The sequence below is a fragment of the Symphalangus syndactylus genome, chromosome 11, assembly GCF_028878055.3.
Source record: "Symphalangus syndactylus isolate Jambi chromosome 11, NHGRI_mSymSyn1-v2.1_pri, whole genome shotgun sequence".
In the NCBI taxonomy this organism is placed as follows: domain Eukaryota; kingdom Metazoa; phylum Chordata; class Mammalia; order Primates; family Hylobatidae; genus Symphalangus; species Symphalangus syndactylus.
This window is the reverse complement of record NC_072433.2, coordinates 127,533,749-127,559,997: the sequence shown is the minus strand read 5'-3', so window position 1 is coordinate 127,559,997 and position 26,249 is coordinate 127,533,749. Positions and strand designations below refer to the sequence as shown.

The 26,249-nt window shown below is 41.5% G+C and overlaps 1 protein-coding gene across 2 annotated transcripts; it reads left to right on the top strand.

Moving 5' to 3' along the window:
• The first annotated feature begins 1,533 nt into the window (after positions 1-1,533).
• Positions 1,534-23,276, top strand: MPHOSPH6 (M-phase phosphoprotein 6). Of its 2 annotated transcripts, none has more exons than XM_055299714.2 (5): positions 1,534-1,693; positions 7,215-7,327; positions 19,898-19,988; positions 22,026-22,120; positions 22,566-23,276. In XM_055299714.2, the coding sequence occupies exons 1-5, from the start codon at positions 1,643-1,645 to the stop codon at positions 22,696-22,698; spliced, it is 483 nt and encodes a 160-aa protein (XP_055155689.1). In that variant the 5' UTR covers positions 1,534-1,642; the 3' UTR covers positions 22,699-23,276. The 2 variants fall into 2 exon arrangements, with proteins under 2 accessions (XP_055155689.1, XP_055155690.1); XM_055299715.2 differs by lacking the exon at positions 1,534-1,693 and adding an exon at positions 3,826-3,878.
• Positions 23,277-26,249: the final 2,973 nt, after the last annotated feature.

Below are 26,249 nucleotides of genomic sequence, written 5' to 3'. Positions count from 1 at the left end.
GGCCGTTCCAAACTACCTTGTCTAAAGTAACCCTAAACGTTACTCTATCACATCACTGTTTTCTCTCTTTCACGGCAGTCGCCACTTACTTACGTCCAGATTATCACCTTCAGGAAAGGTGGGGATACGTGTTTTTACACGCTATTATACCCCCAGCATCTCACACACAGTCCCAAGTGAATGAGATTCTGTAGCCACTTAGCACATTACAATGATTTTATTTACCCCTGGGAAAACCTAAAGGGCTTTTAACATCCAAATCGGTGTTTGAATTTCAGCTCTAACATGGATTAGCTGTGTGAACACCAAGTGCCTTACCCGCTCTGTCTCAGAATCTCTAACAACACGATGACAATACCTTCTTTCCGGTTCTTATGAGGATTAAGTGAACTAATTACCCCTAAGGTGACCAGGTCAAGAATTTGACATAGAATTCGTGGTATCACCTGAGATGCTATTAGCTTGAGGGTGTTCCAAAGCGTCGGACCTGGGAATGGTTTTCGAAAACGTGTTTAGGTGGTACCCAGAGCATTAAACACCAGGGTATGAACGCTACCCTATTTTCAGTCGGTTTTTTTTATTCTTTTTTGTTTTGTTGTTTTATTTTTGAGACAAAGTCTCGCTCTGTAGCCCAGGCTGGAGTCCAGTGGCGGGATCTCAGCTCACTGCAGCCTCAACCTACCGGGTTCCAGCGATTCTCCAGCCTCAGCCTCCCAAGTAGTGGAGACCATAGATCCGTGTCACCACACCCAGCTATTTTTTTTTTGTATATTTTGTACATTTTTTGTTTATTTTGGATATATTTTTGCAGGTATTTTTGTATATTTTGTATTTTTTGTGTGTATATATACATATATATATTTTTTTTTTTGTAGAGATGGGGTCTTGCTATGTTGCCCCTCGCTATGGTCTTTTCAATTCTTTAGATCAAAACCAGGCCTTGTTCTCATTCACGTGTCTTTGGCGCCCATCCCTGCCTCCATCCCTTGCCGTTTCTTGAGATTCTTCTGTTTAACAGCGATCACTCGGCCAGACACGCACCGGCAGCAGCCCGGGGATGAAGCCAGCCTACCTGGGGCGCCCCCGCCGCGCTCCCCCGGGACTCCGGGCTGCTGCGAGGAAAGCAGCAACTCGTGGGGTCCTGGTGAAGAGAAAACGACCTGGCCCCTGCAAAGCGACCCAGAACACAGGGAGCCCGCCACCCACGTTATAAAGACAAAACACGTGGGTAACACAGCCCAGGCGGGTGGCAGGCGTGGCGGAAACCCCTGAGGCTAGCGAGGACTACTGAGTCTAGAGGGGATCCCTGAGGAAGGGAGTCCCTGAGGGAGGATGGCCCTCCGAGGGGGCCAGGCCGACGTCCCGGGAAGGCGGCCCGCGGCTCGGGGAAGCCAAGCTCTGGGTCGTCCTCTGACTTCGGCCTATTTGGGTTCTGCCGCGCTCATCCTCGCGCCGCCAACCCGCGCGCTTACCCGAGCTTGTCAGCCAGTAGAGCGCCCGCTAAGAGGCCGCGCCCGCGCGCGAGACAAGGGGCGGGGCGGGGCGGGGTGGTGCGTGTTACGCGAGGGCGCAACTACGCACGCGGCTCCGCGCATGTGCGGTGAGGCTCGCGGCTGGAGTGCGGTGCTGGGCGGAAGCCACCATGGCGGCCGAACGCAAGACAAAGTTGTCCAAGAATCTGCTGCGCATGAAGGTGCGGGGACGCTGAGAGAGCCACGCCGGGCGGTAGGGGCACCCGGTCCTTCCGACCTGGCCGGGGCCGAGGCGGAGGGCGGACAAGGGACACCACAGAGAGGCCTCAGAGGGCTTCCAGCTCTCGTGCTCATTCATTCACTTAGCGTCTGCTCTGCGCTGTTTACTGGAAACCAGGTTACGAATTCGACCGACTCTCAGGAGGCCCGCGGGCGGATGGGAGCTTGCATACACATAAGCAGTCAGGGTACAGCTTACCAAGTGCAGTGAGGGTAAAAGCGCCGGGGTCCCTGGGAACTCACCGAGCTTCTCGCGGGGTAGTAGTCTCTTTAGGTTACTGGGAGGGTGGAAGGCACAACGTCCTAAACTAGGAGAAACTGAGTTCAGAAGTCTGAGAGGCAAGAAAGAAAAAGAAGACCATGGAGATTTCCAAGAATTACAGACAATTAAATATGTCTGGAAGGCAAGTACTAAGAAATGGTTGCAGAGTAGGCAATGGTCACAACGTGCAGAGAATTTTAGGCTAGATTAAAGATATTTTCCTTTATTTTGTGAGCAATGGAAAACTATTGACACGGGGAACAGTGTCAAAAAAAATAGTAAATACTTATAGTACTAGACAATGTTTGAAGTGGTTTGCGAATATTAACCTATGCAATTCACATAATGACACTTTGAGGTGACTACAGGCAATAACTCTCTTTTTACAGCTAAGGCAACTGAAACAGAAATAAGTAACTTACCCGAAGTTACACAGCTAATAAGTAGTGTAGACACGACGGGAACTCAGGCAGTCTGGCTTCAGAACCCTGGCTCTTTATTACTGCTCTGTACTCTGTGATGCCTGTTACTGAGCACTACTTATAGAGAGTAGCAAACTGTTACATGTCATGTTTAAAGAGGTGGAATTTCCAAAAGAAGGAAGGAAGCATTCATAATGTTTTGAAAGATAGAGAGGCCATTCGCATTGGCTCATGCCTGTAATCCCAGCACTTTGAGAGGCTGAGGTAGACAAATCGCTTAAGCCCAGCTGTTTGAGACCAGCTGGTGGTGGTGAAACCCAATCTCTACAAAAAATACAAAATATTAGCCGGGCCTGGTGGCACGCACCTGTAGTCCCAGCTACTTGGGGGGCTGAGGTGGGAGGATCACTTGAGCTTGGGAAATCAAGGCTGCAGTGAGCTGAGATGGTGCCACTGCACTCCAGCCTGGGTGACACAGGGAGACCCTGTCTCAAAAAAAAAAAAAAAAAAAAGAGACAGAGTAAACATTACATGGGCAAGATTTGAATGGAGTTGAGCTAGGATGGAGTTAGGGATGAACGGGTGAATGAGGGTGGAGGACAAATTGCAGCATAACTTAGAGTTTGTCAAGCACTTTCATGCATGTTAGCAAAATTTGATCTTTACTGAACAGAGTTTGATTTTATGATTTGTAATAACATTAATTTCAGAGAAGTGGAGTGAATTGGCCAAGCAGATATTGAAAAGATTTTAGCAGTTGTTTTAGCTCTTGGAATAAGCCAGATGATGTACTGGGTGACTCAGGCTCAAACTAAATATCCGAGTTGCAACTAATAAGAAATTAAATGTCCACCCCCACCAAATTGGGAGACTCAACTGGACATTGGAAGCAAAGGAGAAGGAAAAAGATCACCCAGATTCTCTATTTGGTTTAGCACCTTTGGTCATTGATAAGAAAAAACTTACTGGCAAGATAGCAGGAGACACTGTCTATACTGATAGAACAGAGTATACTGTGAGAAGGCATGGAGCAGCTGCAGTTAGGGTGCCTTAACCAGAGCTAAGTCCTATATAACATGGGTCCCAAACTGCCAGGCCACGGACCAGCACCACTCCATGACTTGTTAGGAACGGGCCGCACAGCAGGAAGTGAGCAGCGGGCAGGCAGGCAAGCAAGTGAGGGAAACTTCATCTGTATTTACAGCTGTTCCCCATAGCTTGCATTACCACCTGAGCTCCACCTCCTGTCAGATCAGTGGCAGAATCCTAGATCCTCCTAGGATCAAAAACCCTACTGTGAAGTGTGCATATGAGGGATCTACCTTGCTCTCTACTTACGAGAGTCTAATGCCTGATGATCTGTCATTGTCTCCGATCACACCCAGATGGGACTGTCTAGTTTCAGGAAAACAAGCTCAGGTCTTCCACTGATTCTGCATTATGGTGAGTTGTATAATTATTTCGTTACATATTATAATAATAGAAACAAAGTGCACAATAAATGTAATGCGCTTGAATCATCCCTAAACCATCTACCTACCCTTCCCCTCTCCACCACCCGTGGAAAAATTGTCTTCCAGGAAGCACATCCCTGGTGCCAAAAAGGTTGGGGACCACTTTTTGGGGCAAGTATGAGAGGGTTGAGGATTTAATCCTGACTCACTTCAATGCCTCTGACTTGGTCAGCCATTGCGGGGTGATCCTGATGGGAAGCAGAAAAAGAAGGATGTGGATGGAAGGTCTTCCGGTATGGAATGGTTGTAGAGGGGGTTTATTTGTGATTTTAGCACTGTTAGGCTCTTAGAACAGGGCTTGGCAAACTTTCTGTAAAGGACCATATAATAAATATTTTGGTCTTATGAGCCAGACAGTCTCTGTTACAACTACTCAGCTCTGCCAGTGTTGTTCAGGATCGAATGACCATGGCTGTGTACCCGTAAAACTTTATCGACAACAACAGACATCTAGCCTGAGGACTGTATTGTGCTGATGCCTGCTGTGAGTCCTCACTAGTTTTGGAATGTGTTCTGAAATGCTCTAGAGTAGGAAAATCGAACTTCTACCTAAGTCTGGAGGTGGTTGATTCATATTCACAGGGAGTTCTGTCCTTTCTCTGTGTACAGAACATGTATATGGCTATTGTATACCAAAAGAATAGGTGCATGTCTAAGTGGGAGAAAAAAGGGCAGTTGGGCAATATTGATGAGTTTTATCACGAGGAATATTAGTGATGAAATGAGGCATCTGCATTTAAAGAAAAGCATCCCAGAAAGAGAGTCTGGAAAAATAAGACAGGTCCAGGTTCATTTACATTCAGAGAACCTTCATTGAGTGAGCTCTTTTGTGTACCAAGGGTGCCGCGTAAGTGCCAATGATGCAGGATGAACAAGAGTCATGGTCTATTCAGAATCGTAGTCTGGGGAGACACCAAACCAGCACGATGGTGAACAATAATCCAGTGTTTATGAGGCTGTCTTGGGAAGGTGCTTCTTTATAGGAGCAGGCCTGGGAAGAGCCAAGCCAAATGCCAACCAGGAAGTCTTACCAAAGGACACACGCTGTGGGCTTAAAAGAGTAAATATTTTGCCAGGCAGAAAATGGAAACGTTAAGTCGCAAAGGCAAAAAGGACTGGGAAGTATAGCATGCACATTCCAGAAACTGCAGTTCTTTCCTGGGATGAAGATATACGCACAGGTAAAATGGATGAGGACTGCAAAACAGTAGTCTGCAAACTTGTTTTCTTTTACTTTTTATTTAAAATAGTGATAGATTCACAGGAAGTTGCAAAAAGTGTACAGGGATATCCCGTGCGTCCTTCATGCCACCTCCCCCAGCAGCAACATTTTACAACACTAGGATACAATAAAGAGCCAGGATATTGATGGTGAGCTGACTCAGATTTCACCATTTTACATGCACTCACTTTGCGTGGACGGTTGCTGGGTCATATGGTAAGTGTATGTTTAGTTTGCTAAGAAACTGCCACGCTGTTTTCCACAATGGCTGTACCATTTACTTTCCCACCAGCTATGTTTGATTCATCAGTTTCTTCACATTCTCATCAGCACTTGATGTTATCACAGTCATGAGTTAGTTAATACATGATTTAACAACAAGGATACATTCTGAAACATGCATTGTTAGGTGATTTCATCATTGTGAGATCATTGTAGAGTTCGCCTGTGCAAACCTGGATGGTATAGCCTACCACACACCTAGGCTATGTGGTACAGCCTGTTGTTCGTAGGCTGCAAAGCTATACAGTATGCTACTGTACTGAATTCTGTAGGCAGTTGTAACACAGTGGTATCTGTATCTAAACATATCTAGATATAGAAAAGGTACAGTAAAAATGCAGTATTGTAATCTTATGGGACCACTTTCATATATGGGTTCCATCGTTGACCAAACATTATTTTGCAGCACATGACTATTTTATTCGTGAACCTTCTTAAGATTTTTTCATTTAACTTAGTAGTCATAGTTAAAGCGCTTATGCCTAAAAAGGCTTCGGTTTGGAAAAGCTGGAATAGAAGGAGGAGAAATATGGGACCTGGGCCGGGCGCAGTGGCTCACACCTGTAATCCCAGCACTTTGGGAGGCTGAGGCGGGTGGATCACAAGGTCAGGAGTTCGAGACCAGCCTGGCCAAGATGGTGAAACCCCCGTCTCTACTAAAAATACAAAAATTGGCTGGGTGTGGTGGCGGGCGCATAATCTCAGCTACTTGAGAAGCTGAGGCAGGAGAATCACTTCAACCTAGGAGGCGGAGGTTGCAGTGAGCTGAGATCGCACTACTACACTCCAGCCTAGGCAACAGAGCGAGACTCTGTCTCAAAAAAAAAAAAAAAAAAAAAAAAAGAAATATGGGACCTGAATAAGGGAAAGAAATGGGGGATACATAGAAACCAGTGGAACCTGAAACCTCACTGCTAGGAGGCTTCTGGGTATTTTCTGATTTTATTTTCTCCAATGTTGGTATTTTATCATTTTGCTGTGGTTAGCCTCAAGTTTGTTCACTTGTTCCCTGCATAAATACAGGTATTCGTGCTAGTGAGAGACTGGCAGCAGGACTATTATTTACTGCCATATTTTGAGTCAAGTTTCTGCAGATTTGATAAGAGCAGCTCAAGAGTTTAGCAGCATTTCAGAGGAAAAATAAAGACGAAGAGCAGACTTATAGATGTACCTTTGCTTCTGCCTACATTTATCAGGCTCTTACTGTGCTTCAGTCATCATATTGGGACAGATGAAGGAAATGACCCAGACACCCAGTCCTTAAGGTCTCTAGAAGAGATAGATGCTCAAAAAGTTAAGACGTGGTGAGTCTATTGGAGGGAGCCATGGAAGCATTTAGGACAGAGGCACTGATTTTACTGGCACTCAAAGAAGTGTAGTAGCTTTACCTATGTCAGACGGGCGAGGAGTTGGCCAGGTGGAAGAGGATAAGAAGAGCATTTCAACCCCAGATCAGCAGGTGCCAAAGCCAGTGGGCTCTGTGGGTGAGCACAAGACGTTCTAATGTGGTGTCTTAGCCCTTAAGTTTTCCAAAGGAAACATACATTGTGTATTTTCTCATGCCCTGACACAACCCCTCATCGTCTAGTGTAAAGTTGGAAGGGTAGAGCTAAACCGTTTGATCACTTGCCCCAACCCTCAATCTTGAGATGGGTTCCATAGATAAATGAGGGAGAACAAGTAGAAGAAGAAAATTATTTGGGGTTTCCTCAATTCTAAAATGGGAAAAGTTTCTGACATTGATTTTGTTTGTTTTCACAGTTTATGCAAAGGGGACTGGACTCAGAAACCAAGAAGCAACTAGAAGAAGAAGAAAAGAAAATCATTAGTGAAGAGCACTGGTACTTGGATTTGCCAGAGCTTAAAGAGAAAGAGTAGGTTTATTAAAATTTATACTGATGATGCTTGGGGCATTCAGAAAGAAACTCCTGGTAAATTTAACTCATCATTCCAGTGAGATAAAGCCCATGACATAGTTTCTGTTCAGTTTATTGAGTTAGTGGCACAACTAAAAAATATTAAACCTGTTAAAGTTGTACGTGGATTTACACATTTTTACTACTCCCCCTCCCAGCCACTATTCATCACATTGTCCTTTTTTACATTGAACAAAGGAACCTAGCCCACATATCTCTAATAGTAACAGCAGACGTTTTGGGGAAGCTGTAACGTTCTGTCACCTTAAGTTCTAAAGATTAGGTGTGTACTTCAGGCCTCTCCAGTTTTGTTTCAGTTACAGAGTTCATTAGGTTGAGCATTTTAGGCAGGTCAGGAGTTTTTGTTTCTTTTTTTAAATTGTTACTACTTGTAATACCGTCCATTTTAGCTAACATTTACTGAATCTGTAGTGTGTACCAGGAACTGGGCTAAACACTTTACTTCCGTAGTTATTGAATCTTCGTAGTTACTGAATCTTCGTAGCAAACTTAGGAGCTGCCTCCTATCATTCTGTCACTTTGTAGTTGAGGAACTGAGCTTAAGGGAGGGTAACTTGCCCAGGTTCACCCAGCCAGTCAGTGCCGAAGCTGGGGTAGACAGTTTCTGGCCCACCCCCAAGCTTGGCTGGTGCCTGATCAACAATTTTGAATGAAGGAGTGATGGATTTATTGCATTCTTTAATTTAGCTGAATCCTTCTGGAAGCTATTTTTCATTTTTCCCTGATACTTTTCTCACCTTAGTAAGCTCCGTGGTATGGTAGTTTTACTTAAACTTTGGTCAGATGACTGAAGATGCTGCCTACTATCTTGTGACACATTTATGTCTTTCCATTCTGTACCTGATGTTTGGGCTTTGATTTAGAATGTTATATTCCCTTGTTGATTTGGCTGACCTCTGGACATTGTTTGAAGGTTAGATACCCTTCTCTAAAGATAGAAAATATGTCCCACCGAGAGGGATCGGGGGAAGCTACTTTTTTTCTCTACTTCTTGGAGGAAGCAAGATGTTGGTGAGGAGGGAGAAGGTAATGCCAGGGGCAGGGTCACAGGGAGGAAGGGACCTTTGCTGCTGAGGAACTATAATTTAATTTTATGCCTTAAGTAAACTTGCCGAAGTGTTCCTTCCAGTTGTTTATTAAAGAGCAGGACTGTTTCTATCTTGTTTCCCGTATTTTTCCTCCGATACAGCATATTATTCCCAGAAAATGACCTTTACATTTCTTTCTGGGAAGGTAAATAGTACCTTTTTGCCATTACTCAGCATCTTGTTTATGTATAGGTGTGTATATCAGCTCAGGATGTTGGCAGGAAAACATGACCCTCTCAAACTGAGGAGAGACTATCAAGGTGTGGGTGGGGCATAGGGGAGCCCCTCGGGGCAGTGCAGTACCTCCTAGCATGTGTAGTGAGAGTGATTACCACCTGAGCTTGCAGAGTCAAGGGGTGGGTGGGGAATAGCTGCTACCGAATCTGGAGATAAGCTGTGTAGAAAGAGCACCTTACAGGAGCTGCTACCTCCACTCACGGGTACAGCCAGCCCAAGGTCATCCTAGCAAGGGAGCCCTTCCGTGCATTACATTCAAGTCAGCCTCCCAGGCCAGAGAAACGGGTGAAGACGGGAAGTAGGTCTGGAGGAGTGAATGGATGACATATCTTTGGTATATGTGTTGTATTGAGTTGTTGTTTTTAACACCCTAAATAGGGAGATCATGGAATGGATTGGTTGATTAAGCACATGGGCTCTGAAGTCAGGCAGACCTGGGTTTGATGACCAGCTCCATCACTTGTTTACTTGTCACCTTGGGTGAGTTACTCAACCCATTTTGTGTCATTTATGTATTGGGTATGATGATAGTACCTGTCCAGTAGATTCCGAGAGGTAGATGAGGTAATATACGTAAAACAGTCACCATAGCACCAGGCATAAAGCACAGGGATTGTTGCCATTGTGTGCATTTCCTTATACCTGAATATATGAAGTACACCCATTCCTTTCTACTCACTTATGTTTGTGTATCCTTTTTTGCTAGTGTTATCTGAACTATTCTGTGAAGTTGGAGATTGCATGTGTCTGTGCTCTGAAAGTCTCAAGTTTCCCATTTTTAGTGTCAGCCATATCGGTCTGTAATTCAGTGAAGATAATTAGGGCTATTCAGTGTTAACACTGCCTCACAGGGGACACCTTTAGCCAGTAGCTAGACCATGCAGGGGAATGATGATCTAGATGCTTGGAACAACTGAAGGGCTTTCCTGACTCCAGAGCTCTCATATGTGGCTGAGGCCTTAGTGTAGCCACATTGCGCATCATCTTCTCCCTCTGCCCAATCCTCCTGTCTCTGTTTTCCTAGAAGGGCATCTGCCGAACAACACTGCCTGCTAAGTTTTCTGCATATATGTCTGTCTTAGAGTCTGTTTCCAGGGAACCCGATATAGTCTGAATTCCTAGGAGTGAAATTTACCAGATCAAAGATTTTGCTATGTATTGCCATATTGTTTTTTTCCCCAAGGATATGGTCCGGTAAGAGCGTGCAAGAATAGGCGGTTTAATTACTCCTTTGCCGTAGCAAGTTGTTGCAGAAGTATTTTTGGCTATTGTGCGTCTTATGGTTGTATTTTGTGGTCTATTTGGAGTCAGAAGCTATAGGGACCTGAAACTAACAAGTTAGCCTGCCACACTTTCCCTGATGCTGGTGGAAGATAGGAGCCTTCTGGGTCTGAGATGTAGGGGAGAAACAATAGCCTTTCCTTCCACCCATTTGAAATTCATTAGTCCCAACTAATTTCTTAGTCCCTGTAAGAAAAGACAGATTAACAAGAGAAAGGTATACACTTTGATTCCACAAAAGTTTTAGGTGACACAGGAGCCTTCATAAGAAAATGAATACCGAAGAATTGGTTGAACCTGAGTGTTTTTATGTTACGTTTGATCAAGAGTGGAAAGTTGTGAAGGAATATGATGGGACCAAGGGGTGTGACCAAAGAGTAATAAGCCAGGAGAAACTTAGCAAGTCTTTTGTTCAGATTCCTCTCTCTGTCCCTTCTTCTGCTGAGATAAGGATGTTGCTTTCCTCTGAGTGTAGGGAGGGCATCTCTTACATGAGGGTTTTATGACCTGCTTCAGGGGACGGTCAGAAAATCCTACCTGCACGTCATTTTTCAGATTCCCCCAGCGTAAAAATTTTCAGTATGCCAAGATGCCATATTTTGGGGGTAGTGTCTCCTGAACACCATCAGAAACAAAGGACTTACTGCACAGCAAGCAGCACAAGCACCAAGTTGGCATCATTTCTCTTTTGTCCCCAAGTCCTATGAGGGATGTCATGAAGTGGCCCAGGTGGTTGCTCTGCACCCACTGAATTTGCATCATAGCTGAGATGTCCTGAGCTTAGAAAACTGGAACCTTGGATAACGGGCCACAAGCAGACTTGCCTTCAGCCCCAGGAGAGGCATCCGTATTATGGTGGACAGTAAGCAAATCTGCCCTTTGCTTTAGAGGAAGACTGTTTTTCAAGGCTTCTTGCTATGCAGATATCCTGCAAAGATAGTCCAGAACAAACAAGCAGTTAGTGCCTCGCTCAAAAAATGTGCAGGAATGTGAGACCCACTGAGAAGGGTTTTCTAACTGGAGTTTTGCCATGGTATTTGTGGCTTTAGGCAAGTCCAGCTTTTTCTGAGCAATAGTTTCTCATCTGCGAAATTTATGAAATAGATAATTTTGTGGGTGTGTTTTAGCCCGAAAATTATAGAACCTCATTAATGAAAATTGGATACTTAAAATACAAAAACAGTTAAGTTTTGAAATATTTAACTTGCTTGTCAACTCTGTAATTAATTTTTCTAATTGTTAAAACCATGCTTGTACATACAAAACACCCGTGCTCCTTTTTATATTAAAGTTATGGTGTCATTGCAAAGCCATGGGAAAAACCTCTGAGGGGCCAGGTAGTCCTGCTCTGAATCGAGTCCTGGCCTCTGGAGGTTGTCTTTCTCTGGGTCCCTTGTTTGTCTTAAGTGAAAGCTTTGATGTATAGTGCTTTCCTGAGAGAGGTGATTCACTTTGGAATTGAGGAGGTCTCATCAGCTGCTCACTCTATAAGGAATAAGACTGGGCAATTGAGAGGGAATCCCAAGTTCCTAGAAAAAGCTGAACAGCAAGTTCTGTGCCCAAATTTAGATTCCCTCAGGGAGAGGCGGTTCTGAAGTAACTGAGTTGCTGGCCAGACTAGAGGGCCAGTGAGAGAGGAACCAAAATCACAGTGGTTCTCAAAGTTTTGGAACTCAGAAGCTATTTGCATTTATAAAAATTATTTAGAACTCCTAGGCCGGGCACAGTGGCTCACAGCTGTAATCCCAGCACTTTGGGAGGCCAAGGCAGGCGGATCATGAGGTCAGGAGATCGAGACCATCATGGCTAACATGGTGAAACCCCGTCTGTACTAAAAATACAAAAAAAATTAGCCAGGCGTGATGGCGTGTGCCTGTAGTCCCAGCTTCTCAGGAGGCTGAGGCAGGAGAATCACTGGAATCTGGGAGGTGGAGGTTGCATTGAGCCCAGATCGCGCCACTGCACTCCAGCCTGGGCAACAGAACGAGACTCCCTCTCAAAAAAAAAAATTTTATTTAGAACTCCTAGAGAGTGTTTTGTGTGATTTATATTTGTCAATATTTACTATATAAGAAATTCTAAAAAGTATTTAAATAACAAACTCATTACCTAACACATTTTCAATGAAAAATAACTTTTTTAAGACAAAAAATTTAACGAGAAGAGTGGTACTGTTTTCTGTTTTTGCAAATCTCTTTAACACTGTGGCATAATAGAAGACAGCTGGACTCCGAACACCTGCAGTCAGCCTGTTAAAACATGTTGTTTTGGTTGAAGTATATAAAGAAATTCCCCCTCACACAGGTGATACAGTTGAAAAGACAGGAGCATCTCAATGGCCTTTTCAGATAATTCTTTGGTACAACTCCAAAACTCAATCAGTAGTAGTTTCTTCAGAGTGAATTGCAACATGGAATCTGAAAACACCAGTGAACTTTTCATGTCTTGGTCTGTCTTGTATTCTAAATAGATCTTTTACCCGTATATGATTTCTTAACATCCTGCATCTGTCATTTGGAAAATGAGTTGTATAGATTTTCCCAGTGTTAACTCATCTTGTTATACAATATCAAAAATCACATTCATTAGTATCACCATGGGTTTCATCAGAAAAGTCTTTTAAGTGTTGGGAAGCTATCAAGCCGAAGATGACAGATAAAAGCTATTTGGAATTCTAACTTTTGCTTGAAAGCTTGAATTTTGTTATTGGCAATAAATAGTGTCAGTTATTCCCCTTGAAGTGTCAGGTTCACTTTATTTATTTTCAAGAAAATGTCTGCCAAAGAACCCAAACCCGCAAAACCGTAGTTATGGTGTCACATTGAAAAAAAGTGTCTAATTCATCTCTCAGTTCAGTCACACAAGTGCAGTTATATTATTTGACTATGAAGAAGTATCTTTTTTTTTTTTTTTTTGAGACGGAGTCTCGCTGTGTCGCCCAGGCTGGAGTGCAGTGGCGAGATCTCCCCTCACTGCAAACTCTACCTCCCTGGTTCACACCATTCTCCTGCCTCAGCCTCCGAAGTAGCTGGGACTACAGGCGCCCACCACTATGCCCAGCTAATTTTTTTTTTGTATTTTTTTTAGTAGAGATGGGGTTTCACCGTGTTAGCCAGAATGGTCTCAATCTCCTGACCTCATGATCCTCCTGCCTCGGCCTCCCAAAGTGCTGGAATTATAGGCGTGAGCCACTGCACCCGGCCAAGAAGTATCTTATATATATATAGTTTCAATTTTGTATACCAAATATTTTTTAAAGTAATCGAGGGCTAAGATTAACAGAAATAAACTTGTGCTGTGTCATCAAGAACATTCTAATGTGAAACTGGCATTTTTCTTTGAACTGTGAGGGCCTGGCAGTGATTACCAGAGTAGTCTGGTATCACTGCTGCTTTCACTCATGCTAAGATTTCGTTTGACCCAGAGTAACTTTTGCACATTCTGCAAATGTCAACACAGTAAAAGATGACACCTTAACGTTATCATGCAAGTAACTCTGACCTCCTGCTACTCTGCATTCTCTCCATTGCAGCTGTAGGGGCTTTATGTTTCTCAGGCCGGTTAGATTCCCTTATCAGGGCCCCCACTTACGACGGGGACTTCAGGTGTTCTTCACCTGGGCATCCTGATACTTGCTTCCTCATTGCCTCCTGGTCCTTGCTCAGATGTCACCCCCGACAAGAGGCCTATCCAGACCACTCTTTTAAAAGACAACACCTCTCCTCTAGTCTGCCCTCACTATCTCCCCTTAAACTCTGTGAGGGTATGGGGGTGTGGGTGGTGGTTGCATTCAGTGGAATGTACTTAAGTCTACAGCTGTATGTGTTTTGATAGTCCATGCATCTTTGTAAACCATACTCCTATCGAGGAAACATTTCCGTCATCACGTGAAGATCTTCATCCCTCTTTCTAGTCAGTCTCACTCCTGCTCTGACGCAAGCACTGTTCTGATTTCTTAAACCATAGATTAACTTTGTCTGTTCTTGAACTTCATAAAAGAGGAATTGTGCAATATGTGCTTAACTGTGTCAGCAAAATGTTTCGGATATTCATCCTTGTTTTGGAACATCAGTAATTTGTTGCTGTTGCTAAGTGGTATTTCATTTTACAGATACACCACGGTGTATCTATTCATTTTTCTATTAATGGACATTAATAGAGAAGTGTTACAACACTTTCACTAAGGAAGTATGAGAGTTCAACATTTGGAGTTAGATATCTTTTTAATTTTATTCTAATGGCATCTTATTGTGGTTTTTAATTAGCCTTTTCCTGATGACTAATAATGTTAAACAACTCATGATTGGGTTGTTTCCAGTTTTTTATTTTTTTATTTTTATATTACTTATTTATTTTTTTTGAAATGGAGTCTCGCTTTGTTGCCCAAGCTACAGCGCACTGGCGCAACCTCGGCTCACTGCATCATTCCTCCCAGGTTCAAGTGGTTCTCCTGCCTTAGCCTCCCGAGTAGTTGGGATTACAGGCGTGCACCACCATGCCCGGTTAATTTTATTTTTAATAGAGACCATGTTGGCCAGGCTGGTCTTGAACTCCTGATCGCAGGTGATTGCTGGCCTCAGCCACCCAAAGTTCTGGGATTACAGGTATGAGCCCCCACACCCAGCCTGTTTTTTTACACTTATGGATAAAGCTGGTATGACATTCATACTCAAGTTTTGTTTTGTTATGTTTTCATTTCTTTTGTAACTGTGGAATTGTACTTTAACAGAAATTTTCAGACCAGTTTGTTCTATGATTTTACACTTTCACTGAGGAAGTATGAGAGAGTCCAACATTTGGAGTTATGTATCTTTTTACTTTTAACTATTTTAGTGGCATCTTATTATGGTTTTTAATTTGCATTTTCCTGATGACCGATAATGTTAAAGAACTTCTTCCTTTTTGGCCATTTCCATATCTACCTTTGTGAGGTGCCTTTTCAAATATTTTGGCCATTTTAAAAATTGAGAAAGTTTTGTTTTTGTTTTGTTTTTTTGAATAATTTATGTCACATATTTGTTCATCCCCCTATCCAACCATCCGTTTATTGTATTTTTGATGCAGGAAGTTGCAGACATCAGTACATTTCTTTCCAAAATATTACAGCATGCACATCATTAACTCAAGCTCAGTGTTTCTGGGGTTTTTTTGAGACAAAACTTACATACATCTGTGCATGTAGGAGTTATTTATGTTCTGAATACAAGTTCTCTGCCACATATGTATATAGTGAATATTTTCTTCCAGCCTGTTAATGTTCTTTTGATGAGTTTTTATTAATTTTGTTTTATCAGTTTTTTCTTTTATGGTTTATTCCTTATGACTCTTGTCTAATGAATCCTTGGCTATGCCAAGATGGTAAGATATTTTCTTTTTTCTTCTAAAAATTTCGTAGTTTTAGTGCTGACATTTTTATCCATGGTTTGCTTGTAACTTTTTGTGTACAGCATGAGGTAGAAATCAAAGGACATGTCTTTCATAGATAACCTGTGATCCTATTAACTTTTTTTTTTTCTTTTTTGAGACAGAGTCTCACTCTACCAGCCAGGCTGGAGTGCACTGGCGCGATCTTGGCTCACCGCAACTCCACCTCCCAGGTTCAGGCGATTCTCCTGCCCCAGCCTCCTGAGTAGCTGAGATTACAGGCGCCCCCCCACCACACCCAGCTAATTTTTGTATTTTTAGTAGAGACAGGGTTTCTCCATTTTGGCCAGGCTGATCTTGAACTCCTGGCCAACACGGATCTGTCTGCCTTGGCCTCCCAAAGTGCTGGGATTACAGGCTTGATCCACTGCGCCTATTAACATTTATTGAAAAAATTTTCTTGTTGCATTGTTTATCTCTAAGTACTTCATAGTTTTATATATCATAAATAGAGTTTTTTCAAACTTGTCTGTTGTGTGTATGTATGGGGTGGAGGGGTGTGTAGAAATTGAAGGTTTTATGTTGACTTTGTATTCTGTAATGCTAAATTGACTCACTGACAAGTAGTTTTTTTGTGGATTCCTTAAGATTGTTTACATGCATAATTATGTCATCTGCAAAAAAAGAGAGTTATACATTTTATCTCCTCTTGTTGATTGATTTCATGGCTAAGGACCCAATACAGTATTGAATAGAAACGACAAGAGTAGTCCTTGAATTGTTTCTGATCATAGTTGGGACGGCATTTACTTTTTCTCTATTACACATGAAGTGCTGTTTTCATGAATGCCCCTTATCAATGGTCAGAGATACTCCTTTATTTTCCTAGTTTGCTGAGGGTTTTCATCATAAATGATGTTGAATTTTGTCAGATAATTTCTTATGAGAAGATCATGATTTTTATTTTGTTAATGTGTTGAAAACTGTATTGACTTTTGAATATCAGAACAGCCTTGTATTTCTGACATACACTCTACTTGGTCTTCATATTAACATTTAAAATTTTTAAATTCAGTTTGCTGATATTTTATTAATGATTTTCACGTCCATATTTATAAAAGATGTTAGACTATAGAGTTATTGTAATGTCTTTGGTTTTGGCCATAAAATGAGTTGGAAAGTGGTCCTACCTCCTCTTCTCACTTTTTGGTTTGTGTAAAATTGAAAGTATTTCTTCCTTAAATGCTCGGTGAAATTCACCAGTGAAGCCATCTGGATCTGAAGCTTTCTCTGTGAAAAGATTTTTAGTAATGTATTCCATTTATTTAATAGATATAGGACTAATCGAGTTTTTTACTTCAGATTTTTTTTCAGGTATATAATTTATTTTTTTGATTGTTTTTTCCCTTAATTACATAAATTCTATCGATGTTTTTTTGCAGTCTCTGTTTCTTAATTCAGGCTTTCTGTTGATTGCATTCATGTTTTCATTTAAATCCTTGAATAAATTTACAGTAACTGTTTTAAAGTCCATTTCTACTAATTTCATCTTCAATTATTTTCCTTCTTTCTCTGAGGGGATTACATTTTCTTGCTTCCTTGCATGTCTAGGAATTTTTTATTGTGTGCTGTACATTTATATGTATTACATTGCTGACTACCTGGATTTTGTTATTTTTCTTAAGGGCATTGAATTTTGTTTCATTAGGCAGTTAACTTACATGCCAATCAGCTTGTTTTTGTTAGGGTATGTTTTGTAGCTAAATTGTCTCTACTCCTAAGGTGTGGCCTTTCTACTAAATATCACAGAGTGTTTAGCTTGTTCTCTCATCTCTGGCTAGGCAGAACTCAAACATTTCCCCGCTCTGTGCAAGCTCTGTTATTTCTTCAACATACAATTGCAGGGTAAATTTTTTTTTTCCCCAGGTGTGGTAGGCTGGAAAATGGTCCCCCAGATAATATCTAGGTTTTCATCTCTGAAACCTGTGAGTGTTACCTTATATGGCAAAATTTACCTTGCTGGAATATGAGTAAATTACGAATCTTTAGATGAGAGATTGTCCTGGATTATCTGGGTGGGCCCTAAATGTAATCACCTTTCCTTATAAGGAGGAGGTGAGGGAGATTTGACACACAGAAGGCCTTGTAACCATGGAAGCTTCTGGAGGGATCCCAGGCCTATCAACACCTGGATTTTGTACAGAACTGTAGGAGCATAAATTTCTGTTGCTCTAAGCCACCAATTTTGTCAGCTTAAATTTGTTACAGCAGCCACAGGAAGCTAATGCAGCAGGTATTCTCCCAGAAATCATCTCTCCAGCAGTTACTTTTCCCCTAAGTCTGAAGACTCATCCTGCACATGTGGAGCTTCATGGTCAGCCAAAGATTCAAGGGAACCCAATATGCAGGTCCTGAACTCCATAGTGTAACTCCCTTTCAGTGGTATCCTCACCCAGATATTCCAGCCACTGCCATAACCCCAAATTTCAGTTTGTGTCTTTATTTTTTTCAACTAAAGCCCCAATGAAACAGTTTGTCTCTTAAGCTCAGCAAGACAGGGCTTTGTGTGAGTCCCCCACTCCCCGCTCCACAATCTGGAAATTGCCTCCAGGCAGAAAGCTCCACGTTCATGGGGCTCACTTCATTTGATTTTCTTCTCTCAGGCATCACAGTCATATGCTTAGACTTGTTCATTATCTGAAAATGGTCATTTTATATTTTGTCCTGTTTTATATAGTAATGGCGCGGGAAAGCTAGTTCCATACCAATTACTCCCCTAGAGCTAGGGATGGAATAACCTGCTTTATTTTCATCCATTGTGTGATATAAATGTTTCATGTTTGATTCATTATTTGGCCCCTCTTTCTATAGACTGTAACCTCCATGAGAGCAGAGGCTCTTTTTTTTTTTTTTTTTTTTTTTTTTTTTTGGAGGCGAGTGTTTCACACTGTCACCCAGGCTGGAGTGCAGTGGCACAATCTTGGCTCACTGCAACCTCCACTTCTGGGATGCAAGCAGTTCTCCTGCCTCAGCCACCTGAGTAACTGGGACTACAGGCGTCTGCCACTATGCCCAGCTGAGGCTCTTTTATTGGTGGCTGTTTCCGCAGTTTGATTTAATACACACAGTTTGGTTTAATAAGTGTTGCATGAGGGAATCTTTATGAGAATCAGAGCCTACTCTAGCAAACAAGCCTTAAAAGCCACATGTTTGCTTTCCTGCCATGCTTTAGGGTTTATGGACAGGCTGGAGATAGATATGTCACCTTGGATTTAGGGTCGTGTGGTGGTGACTCAGCAGAGAAATTCTGCTGGAGACAGTAACATCCTGGTCCAGGGAACGCAGCCTGCCCCAGTGCCGTCAGTGGTGTCGTGCTCAGCCCTGTCGGCAGCAGCAATGGTTTCCCTAGGGTCATTCTTTAGCATGATTTTGGTTTTGGTGCAACCAGCTAGCGACCGTTATTTCTGCCCATCTTCCTGTTCTGCCCCTCCAGCCTTCCCGGTGATTCTGAGATGCCCAGTACAGCTGGCTCTTTGTATCACAGATTTTGATATCCACAAGGGGTCCTGGAACCAGTCCCCCTTGGAAATGCATAGCCTACAATGTTCTTACAGTAAATTCTTTCTCTGCTGAAGTCATCCAGGGTCAGCCTTTGGTGTTTATAGCTAAGAGCTCTGACTGATAAGACTGTGTAAAGCTGCCCAAGCCTCTGTTTTCCCACTACTTCTCCTGGATTTGTAATAAGAATTTGGTGGGGGCCGAAATCTCAGAAGTCACCACTAAAGAACTTATCCATGTAACCAAAAAACCACCTGTTTCCCAAAAACTATTGAAATTTTTTGAAAAAAATCTGTGTATAAGTGCACCACACAGCTCAGACCAGTGTTCAAGAATCAACGTAAATGCAAGTATAAAAAAGACTGGAAGGAAATATTCAAATATATTAACAGTCCTTTTTAACCTCTTGGTAAGGAACTTACAGGCAGTTTATAAACTCATACTTTATTCTGTTTTCCAAATTATGTTCCTTAAAATGTACTACTTTGATAATTAGAGAATGAAATTTTTGAAATCCCTGAGAACGAAAGACAAAATATGCCAGAAACTTTAGTAAAATGATTTGGAGTAGTGTGTCATTGTATACTGTATGTGTATTTTTACATACATATTATTTCCTTTCTGAAAAAGAATTGAAAAAAATATGGTGAGGGGATGTAAACAGAAAAGAAACTTTGCTTCAACTTTGGCAAATTCAAGTTTATTGTCAATACTTTAGATCTTTATATTATGTAGATATTTATGCAAATTAAATGTGGTGTTTAAGAGAGGCTGTGCCTCCAGCCTCCTGCTCTTGTCTCCTAATGCCTTTGCTGACCAAATTAATCAGATTTTATTTTTAACCCTAAGTTAGAAATCTACTGTATTTTTACTTCATTCTGCTGAGAACCATAGGTTGATTTTTTTTTTATTCAAAGTGTTGGCTTTTGTTTGCTGTGCTTTATATACGGAGAAATGCTATTTTTATTTTCCCATTTAGGAGTTTCATAATAGAAGAGCAGAGTTTCTTACTATGTGAAGATCTTCTCTACGGAAGAATGTCATTCAGAGGATTTAATCCTGAGGTTGAGGTATTAAATATAATTGCTTCAAATTAAAAATTTTTCCAGTTGAATTTTTTTCTGCTAGTAATTGGGCTTAGGTGTTTCTCCACCAGGTACCATTTCTACTCATTATATAGAAAATAACAAGTCTTGAAATATCGCCATAGCTATTTAAAGAAATTGGAGACATTGCAGTCTAGTTTTATGGTAGAGGTGAGTAGATAATTTCATATAGCAGTATACAGTCCTTGACAGTGCCACCGTAAATATTAAAATTTCAAGTTGAGTCTTTTACAAGAACGTCAAGATTTTATTCATATAATGCTATTATGACAAGTTATTTTCTGGCACCTATAAATGTATTTTTTCTAATGGAAAAATATTACTTTAGAATTGCGTAATTTGACTTTTTAATGGACAGTTTTAATCCAAGCTTGTAAGTAGATTTTTAAATGAATCCTTTCGACAGTGTGTTTGAAAAATGAATATTTGCCTTATAACTGAGCTATTCATTTGAATTTTCCTGCTCCAGGATAGAGAAGCAGACCTTTATTTAACAAATATTCATTTAGAACTTTGGCTCATATGTTAAAAGCCATCCTATCAAGTACTTGATGAACCAAATGGACACTTGAGATATAAATCTTTAGTTTTGTAAATATTACTCGAAGCCAGGGTTTCTCGCCCTTGGCAGTGTTGACATTTGGGGCCGGATAATTCTTTGTGGTGGTGGCTTTCCTAAGAGAATGATGAAGCACATCCCTGTCCTCTGTTCTCTACCAACTAAATATCAGTAGCACACGCACACCCCACCCTCCAACCCAGTTGTGACAACCAAAAATGTTTCCAGACATTGCCACAGGTTCCCTGGTGGGGAAAATCATCCCCAGTTAAGAACCACTTCTCTAGGAGCCACAGTTAACTAAGCCAATTGCCAGAGTTTTTTGAAAGATTCTAGATTAGTTTTCCTTTTCTGCTTTTTTGGCAGAGTGGGAGGAGGCATGTGTGATAATTAAGGTGTTGTATTAGAAGTGTTTGTTTTTAATATATGCTGGTCTCGCTTTGACCTGCTTTAATTAAGCTTCAGATTGAGAAGGAGAGGGGCTGGGCAGTGGGATAAAGAGGGAAGAAAAAGGCAGGGATTATGAAGATGTGGTGTTCAAAGAGTAGGGTTTGGATAGGCGAGCATTCCAAAGTACGTGTGCTGCAATGGGAAACGAGAGGTGCCACTGCCCGCAGAATTTGATGGGGGGCAGGGACGGGTGTTAGAAAATGGCCCTAATTACTGGATTCTGTAACACTGAATACACTCCCCCTAGGAAAAGGTTTTGAACTATTATCACTCTTTTAAGCCTTAGATAAACTAGTTGAGATTGACTTCTCATCTTTTATTCCTTCTGCTCTTGCTAAAAAGAAGAGATTACACTTTTTAAAAAAAAAAAAAAAATCAGAGGATAATTATCACAAAAAGGTTTATGTGAAAGAGTTGGAGGAGAGACGAGACTCGTGATGCATGGATGTTACATGGGATGCATTATCCACTTTAAAGTTTAGGAGGGTGAGGCTGAGGTGCATAGATTCCCTCCATTACACGGGGCCAGCCTTCCACTTCTCCCACCTCCTCCACCCACCACCACCACCACCACCAAGAGATGCATTTAAAATTGTTATTGACTACTAGTGTTTCTTCCATTTGGCTTAAAGATGGGTGGGGGAAGTTCAGAGAAAATCTGAAAGGTTATTATTTCTTCCCCCACTCACCGGAATATGTCAGCAGTATGCCTGCTTTAAATATGAGTAACTAATACTAAGATTTATGATCTTAAATACACTTTAAATTCACACTAAGTATAATCCAGTGGGGCTTTGCGTTACTATTTTTTTGACTCAGAGCTGACTTCTCCTATACCATTGTGGTATCAAGTATTACAGAGAGTCCCTTATCAATTTTGACTAGTTCTCTAGATTATTTGACATCAGTTTCTCTGCCTTCAGGTAAGTTTGACATCAGTTCCTTTCACAAGCTTTTTCTAGCCTGAAGGTCAGCACTGGTGTATTTTTCAGAAATTGATGCTTCAGATGAATGCTAAGCACAAAGCAGAAGAAGGTGAAGATGAAACAGTGGAGCTTGATGTGTCAGATGAAGAGATGGCTAGAAGGTAACCGTGCTGCGCAGCAGCTTTCTAATCTGGAGCTAGCATTCATTGGCTCTCCCAGGAATGCTCCTCTTACCCCACAGTCCACGGCAGCTTTCAAGGGAGTCCCTCATTAGGACGATGACTGTGATCGGCCTTCTCTTAAGGGCCTATGGGGGCCGCAGACCTGTTTCAGGCTGCCAGTTGAGGGCCCATTTCCAGAGCTGCTGGAAATGTGTATTTTAAAATGTACATCTCTTTTTATTTAGGGTAATGCAAACGCCAAAATGGCAAGGAATTTAATCACTCTTAGAGAAGTTCATAAATTGTTAAATCAGATGGTTTCTTTTAATCATAGTTTTCTTTTTGTTAATCTTTTTTATTGCATATTTGGTCTGATATTCTTGACGAGGCTTGATCCCTACGTTTTTATTTGAAATTAAACGTGTGCTGTCTGTCCTCTTGACAGATATGAGACCTTGGTGGGGACAATTGGGAAAAAGTTTGCCAGAAAGAGAGACCATGCCAATTATGAAGAAGATGAAAATGGAGACATAAAACCGATTAAAGCAAAGAAGATGTTCTTAAAGCCCCAGGATTAAGATGGATGCCTTAAGCGATGGCCCCGGGGTGCTTGGTGGAAGTCAGCAGTGCATCTGGAGTTCATCCCAATGGTGTCTCTATAGTTATTAATACTGTAACGTTTACTTTGTAAAGAGATGTATCATTTTAGAAACATGCTGTTTTTGAAACAGATGTGTGATGGATGTTGTACATCCTTTGCTTCATGGTATTCATTCAGAGTGGATTTTTAGCCCCTGATCCACAAATGTACGTTGTTACAGGGCTGCTTCCTAAAGATTTTTTTGACCTCAGGTTTTTCTTAATACAGTTCTCCAGTCACCAACCTTGAAATGACTCGTATAAATTACTGCCAATGTTTAAATTGCCCTTATGTTTATATTTAAATTATTATGTCAAGCCAATTCATACATACAATTTGGAATCAAATGTCATAAGAATTTATTATATAAATTTATCAAGAATAAAAATGCCTCTCCAGCCTTAAGTATTTTACATGCTCCCAGGTCATTGTCAGTTTATGGTATTATGTTGTTTTATTTAAAGCATTGAATTAATAGAAAAAAATTGCTCTGTAATAAAAATCTACTTTCACATACTTTTTATATTTTCTTGTACTTTCAAATAACAATTTTAGTCTAATTCAGTAATATAACTTTTTTCCAAATAGTAACCTTAAAAAACAGCCATTGATCAGAATATAGTGATGTATTGGGTTGAACCATAAGAAATTGCCTTTTACAGGTCAAAAACAACCATTAGTTTCTTACGGTATAGCCCAATAGAATTTACCACTGACCAATGGTACCATCTCCTAGTCTGAACTCTATTCTAAATGCTAAGTACAGAAAGAAGCACATAGAATTAAGTGTGTGTATGTGTGTCTGTCTGTCTGGAGATAAGTACCTAGGACTTCTGAGAACTACTGATTTAATTTCGCTCCTAGGAAGTGAATGAGGTACATGTCTTCTCTCTCCTCAAATCTCTATATTATTGCCGTGTGACCTCAGTTCTCTGGTGAGTTATGAGAAAAGATAGGAATTTGAAGTTAATCTGGCCTTTTTTTTTTTTTCATTGTGAGTATGAGAATGATGCACCTCCCAACTCTGGGCAGTAACGGGAAGTTCTTCCCAGTGCCTTACCAGCGCCACAATCCATGGACTTATTACATGTCTTATGTACCTGTCTGCACAGTACAACTTCTGATTGACAAACTCATTTCACCATAAAAGAAGTGGGGTAATGGGGGCTTATGCCTCTCGAATGCACTGGTCTTAGCATATCCCCCATCACCCAGGAACAGTGGGCATAATAGGACAATGGAAGGGTCTGCTGAAGACTTAGTTATGGCACTAGGTGGAATACAATTCCATCTGACAAATGTAACGTGTGCTTTGATTGAGTGACCATTCCATGGGACTGTTCTTGGTCAGAATGCACGGTCTGGAATCAAGCAGAGGTAGATGGAGTGGTCCCACTCATGGATGATTTGTTTCCTGCTTCTCTTGATGAGTTCCCAAGGGAGGAGTGCTCCCACTAGGGGACACAACAGTGGCTCCATTGAGACAGGAATTGAGACCATCCAGTCATTTCAGCACTGAACCAACAGGCTGGAGTTTACTGTTTTGGCTGGTACAAGTGATCCTGGCAACAAAGGGGCATTTATGTCATTCCTACACAATGGATGGCGAGAAAGGCATCTGGAACCCAGGGATTCTCTAGGGCATTTTTAGCACTTCCCATGTATGCCACTAACTTTAAGGGATAGCTATAACAGTCTCAAAGAGGGGAATGATTGAGGTCCTTTAGGCAATGACGTTTTGGTACACCCCACACCGTATAAACCCTGAGAAGCTGAGCTAGTGGCTGAGGGAAGAGGAAACGTGACGTGTAAGGAAAGAAGGAAATTTATTATTTCAGCCTTGTGACTTGCCAGTTACAGAAACAAGTTACTGCAACTGTTACATGTAGGGTTGGCACTCTGTATCAGTGAGTTTCAGATACGGACTGGTCAACCACAGAAAGTACTCAAAAAATAAAAATACAATAAAAAATAATATAAAGTACAATACAGTATGACAACTATATAGCATTGACATTGTATTAGGCATTATAAATCATCTAGAGGTAGTCTAAGGGATACAGCAGGATGCACATAAGTTATATGCAAACATGCTGTGTTAGGTAAGGGATTTGAGCATCTGTGGATTTTGGTATCTGCAAGAGGTCCTGGAACCAGTCCTTGGATACCCAGCGATGACTGTTTTCTTCTGCGTGCGTGTGTGTGTGTGTGTGTACTAATTTGTTCTTTCACCTCATTTTGTTTTCTTAGGGCATTAATTTCGCTATTTAGTTGCAGGGTAAGAATATTAGGTGGGATTGTGATTAATTTTAGGTGTAATTAACTGATAGAATGTCTGCTGGGACTTTGTGTCTCCTCATTTTGGAGAAAGGGTGAGGCTATCTTGTACAAAGGACGTTTGCCATGTATTTGGTAGACACAGTTGTTTTCCTTGTTGCAGGAAGTTTAGGTGAGAAGTGTGTGGATGCTAAATGGCCGAAAGGGCAGGTTGTGGCAGATTCAAAGCTGTTGCTTCACAGAATCAAACTCACCCTCTGTATTCAGCTTTTTGTGCCGGGCTGGGACTGAGCAAACCCCACGTCTCCTATGCAGCTGACTTGATTAGGATTGGCCAGTGGAGGCCCAGCTGGAGATGGTGAGGCTAGAGGAAGAAGACAGGATGTGTCCCTTCCCTCTGCTTCCTCTGCTTTCCTATTTCTTTGTCACCCTCAAAACACCTGCACCCCCACCGAGGCTGGTATTCCAGGAAGAGTTGTTAATATGAGTTTACTCTTCCCAACACTTGCTGCAACAGCCTCACAGCAACTCCTCAGAGACATCACCAGCACCAACCACCCTGTACTAATTCAGACATATATCCAGCGCCTTGGCCACAGGGCTCCCCCACCCAACCCAGAAACATTGATATCAACAGAATAACAATGTCAGAGGTCTGAGTTTTGGCTCTTTGGGGCCCCTCCAAAGTTTCAAAAATTGCACAATTTTCCTCTCTTCCCTAGGAGTGGCAGCTTCCTGCATGATACCTCAGTCTTTTCCTTTTGCCTCGTTTCGTTCTTTAATACCCAATTAACAATTCTTTATATTTAATTTCCTCTGTTAAAATAAGGGTGGCTTTTAATCTCCTGACTAGATTTTAACTGTTACCAACACCCTAAAGCAGTATCTGAAATTATGGATTTGCTAAGCTTAAAATGCTTATTTTTCTAATCTGCATTCAAGCGTATAATGATTAAAGTTGAAATGTTTTATCTACCTACAACTTCCTGGAAGTTATCTCAGGAATCCAGGAATTAGCATGCACTTTTTAAAAAACACTGCTTGTGTATTTTAATGCCCTTTGACTTGGTTGCCAAGTCATCCTGTTCATCTGCTTAGTTGCCAGGTTACTGTCCTCTAAGGTAGGGCCTGTATCTTATTTCATTTGCCCCTGTGCCTAGCAAGGAATATGGCCTATATTGAAGCTTTTAGTAAGTATTTCTTCAGTAAGTG

Bases quoted from the DNA above. Each gene is read 5' to 3' on its own strand.
- MPHOSPH6 (XM_055299714.2), top strand. From the start codon at position 1,643: ATGGCGGCCGAACGCAAGACAAAGTTGTCCAAGAATCTGCTGCGCATG. The intron at 1,694-7,214 runs GTGCGGGGACGC...TTGTTTTCACAG, and splicing joins AGAATCTGCTGCGCATGAAG to TTTATGCAAAGGGGACTGGA. The intron at 19,989-22,025 runs GTATTAAATATA...TGTATTTTTCAG, and splicing joins GATTTAATCCTGAGGTTGAG to AAATTGATGCTTCAGATGAA.